At 52.4% G+C, this 3361-nt stretch overlaps 1 protein-coding gene across 3 annotated transcripts in view; it reads right to left on the bottom strand.

The window, feature by feature from the left end:
• CCDC167 (coiled-coil domain containing 167) overlaps window positions 1-3361 on the bottom strand; it is a 30215-nt gene that overhangs the window by 14934 nt on the left and 11920 nt on the right. For all 3 annotated transcript variants that reach the window (XR_013332892.1, XR_013332893.1, XM_077754871.1), the window contains exons 2-3: window positions 547-641; window positions 314-366 (exon numbers count right to left, since the gene is read on the bottom strand). Coding sequence is in view for 1 of the 3 variants with exons in the window: in XM_077754871.1 (XP_077610997.1) it covers window positions 314-366; window positions 547-641 (148 nt within the window). In the remaining 2 variants the exon portion in view is untranslated. The remainder of the gene's footprint in view (window positions 1-313; window positions 367-546; window positions 642-3361) is intronic.

Raw genomic sequence — 3361 nt, 5'->3', positions numbered from 1 at the left:
GGGGGTTCCGAAAACAGATGTGGATATGAGAGTCTCTTCTGGGCCTGTCTACAGCCATTCCCCTTCCTCCCACAGAGGAAGAAGAGACCCGTAGGCCCTTCTATCTCCCCTGAAACCAAGAAACAAACTTGTTCTCCTTCCAGGCCGCTGGGCCTACAGGGGGTTCCTATAGCCTTGGTGGAGGAGCAGAGGGGATGGCTCCCTCCCAAAGAACCCTCTTGATCCCCATCACCTGGCGGGCTCCCTGGACTGTCTGTCCCCTCTGACCCTGGGCCTGGAAGATGGGGCTGGTAAAGGAAGGGAACTTTCTTACCATAGTTAGAGGCTTTATTCATCAGGCTGTTTTTCTCCTTCTCCAGAGACTTCCTGTGAGGGGAGAAAAAGTTTTATGGCTCAAGCCCTTTTCCTTCCCGTCTGAGGGGCAGGTGGCACATTGGGGCAGGATGGACAAGAGGCCCAAATCTCCAGTGGCAAGGGGTAGGGCAAATGGAAGCTCAGGGCCAGGACCCCAGGATAAGAATGAGGGGCCAAGGGCAGATGCCTCACCTGGCCTCTGGGCTCAGCTCCACCCCACAGAGCCTGGAGTTTACAGCCTCCAGGTCTCTCCGACACTGGGACAGCTTCTCCTCCAGCCCATCGATCTGAAACACACAGCACACGGGCAGATAGAGATGGCTGACAGAGCCTTTCAACTTCCAAAACAGTTGGGGTCTTAGGATGGCGAGGAAGGGGCCTCTAGGAGTCTTCTTGGACAGCACCCCGGCCCCCCAGCATCTTTGTTTTGCCTTCCTCTACCTGCACACGGTGCAGCCCAAGCCCCAGTGCAAACAGCTGTGGGTGTGGTGCAGCTCCCACAGTCGCCCTGCCCCGCGAGCAGGAGCAGTCCCTCTGTCAGCTGCCTCCCCAGCACGCGTGCCGGCCAGGCTGACAGCGGGAGCGGCCTGAGACAGGCCTGGCCCAGGAGGGAACCAGGCACTGCTGTGGGAGGCCCTGCCTGGCCCCAGCACTCCACGCACAGGAGGAATACGGGATTAGACAGCTAGGGGCCAAGAAGCGGAGGTCTTTTTTGCATTGACACACTTACGTTGTAAGAATATATATATTTCCCCGTGAGAATCAATAAAAATCACCGAGTGTAAAAAAACACAGCTCAAAAACTTGTTTCTTTCTGACTTGGTTCTTGTGCAAAAAACATTGCCTGTCATCAAGGTAGCTGTAACTTGTGGGGCAAAGTAGCTAAGCTCCTCAAAGGCTGGCTCACAAAGGTACTAGTTTTCCCATTTTTAAAAAAAATATAGTTTCAGAGCCATGTTCTTGGGGAAATAATGTGAGCTGTGGGAAAATGTTTTGTAAAATATTGGACTGGATTGTTCAAGCCTGGTTCCTGGCATCATATATGTGGCTTTGAAAGTTCATCTCTGTCCATCTGTCTCCAGGTGTCTAATCGGCCATCTCTCAGGGCCCAGGTCTATTCTGGTACCTCTGCCCTGCTGGAGGGAGCCTCAATTTCAGTGGGGGCAAGACTCAGAGGGCCCGGTGTCCCTCAATGGCAGGTGACTGAATAGTGCCTGGGGTCCCCATGTTGCTCAATTTTCCATCTTATCCCCAGGGAGTGAGAGCAAATATAACCTCTATATTGGAGGCTATATAAGAATGAGGGGAAGGACTTTTTTTGAGGAGTCAGACTGGAGCACCCCTCTCCTTACTGGTCTCAGCCAGTTCTCTATCCAGTCCCTTCCAGAAAGGCTCCTGCAGAGACAGGAATCAATGATTATTAAGTGTGGATCCCAGAGTCCCAGGCTGGTGTACTGAGGCCTGTGTCAGGAGGGATGCACTCAAAGCCTTCTGCCCCTCTCCCTGGCCAGCACCCATCCCAGCCACTTCTGAGTCCACCACCTTGCCTCATCCCAACGCCTAGCCCTAGACGCACCATCTCTTCCCTTCCCTACAGCCTCTGCCAGCTGCAGCTCCAGAGGCAAGGCCCTGTGGGAGGGAGCAACTGAAGAGCCCTGAATCGACTGCCTGGTTAATTGTGTCATTTCATTGCTAATGGGCACCAAAGAAAGGACTGTCCTGAGGAACAGCCCTAGCCACGAGCTGGGGCTGTGCTGTGGGAAGCCGAACGAAGGCTGTTGTGGAACCTGCACTACAGGGAAATAAGCACTGGGCAGTCAGGCTTGGAACAAGAGGCTGGCATGATTGTCAGCGGAGCTAAATGAGAACAGCAGGTGGTTTAGGCCACCATGCAGCCCCGTCTCCACAACAACACCCTCAACACACAGCCCAGCTCCTGGGGCCCTGAGACTCTGTTTCCATCCCATGGTGTACAAATCACAATCAGGCACCAAATTCCACACTAGGTCCCAAAGCTTAATTCCTGAAGTGCTACCTCCTCCACAGGCCGCCTCTGCTGCTCTTGACCAGAGAAGTACCACTTCCTTCCCTTGGTTCTCCTAAGGCTAACTGCACACTATGTCCTTCCTAGACTCTGGGAACCCCTAGGGTAGGTGTTGTAAACCTGCAGCCCAGGGAGCTAGTCTAGCCCAGATCGGCCCATTCCACTTGTATATGTGACTGCCTGGCTCCTAAGGATGCCTGACTTTGTAGCTCCTATCCTAGAACGGTAGCCATCAGTCTCCCCTTTGTGATCTCCACAAAGCCTGGCCTGCTGCAGTCTTGTAGCCATGGAGGAATGACTACAGTTGAGCGTGAATGGGGCCCAGGGGCCGCGGACAGATCTAGACTTCATGTAGAAACTAGAGCCTGAAACCTTCCCCTAGAGCCCACAGGAGCTCAAAGAAGCTGGAAGGAGAAGCAACCATGCATGCACGTAGATTACGTATTTTGCGCATAACCCAACGCAAGTCTTTAGTCTTGGGTCAAATGTCTTCCTGACACTCCTTGGGCCAAGTCCTAGTTTGCATGTCATTCTGAGGAGGAAGCAGCCTGGAGACTTCCACGCCTAAACATCTCTGGAAAGCTACCTGGTGCCCAAACAAGTGGTAATTGGCCCAGAACACGGCCGGGAACTCACGCGAAGCAAAATCTTTAAATTGAGGTTGGCAAACCACAAGTGGCCAAGCCAATCTGCTGTCGTGCTCTGGGCAGGGCGTGTGGAGCTGGCGGTAGGAGGCCTTTATCTGAACAAGCCCAATTTATCTGCAGTTCCACTGAATATCCCCACTTTCATTTACCACTTTTTAATGAGGCTTAAACGGACGAACACAAATCAAGGTTTTAGGGACTCAAGTTCTAACCTCCCTCTATGAATATTTATGTCCTGCTGACAGCTCTCTCTGATTCCCTTCTAAATAGCCAAGTTCTCTCTCTCTTTTTTTTTTTTTTTTTTTTTTTTTTAAAT

The sequence above is a fragment of the Crocuta crocuta genome, unplaced genomic scaffold, assembly GCF_008692635.1.
Source record: "Crocuta crocuta isolate KB4526 unplaced genomic scaffold, BGI_CrCroc_1.0 scaffold132, whole genome shotgun sequence".
NCBI classification, from domain to species: Eukaryota; Metazoa; Chordata; class Mammalia; order Carnivora; family Hyaenidae; genus Crocuta; species Crocuta crocuta.
The sequence above is the reverse complement of the archived record's forward strand: the minus strand, read 5'-3'. Positions and strand labels throughout refer to the sequence as shown.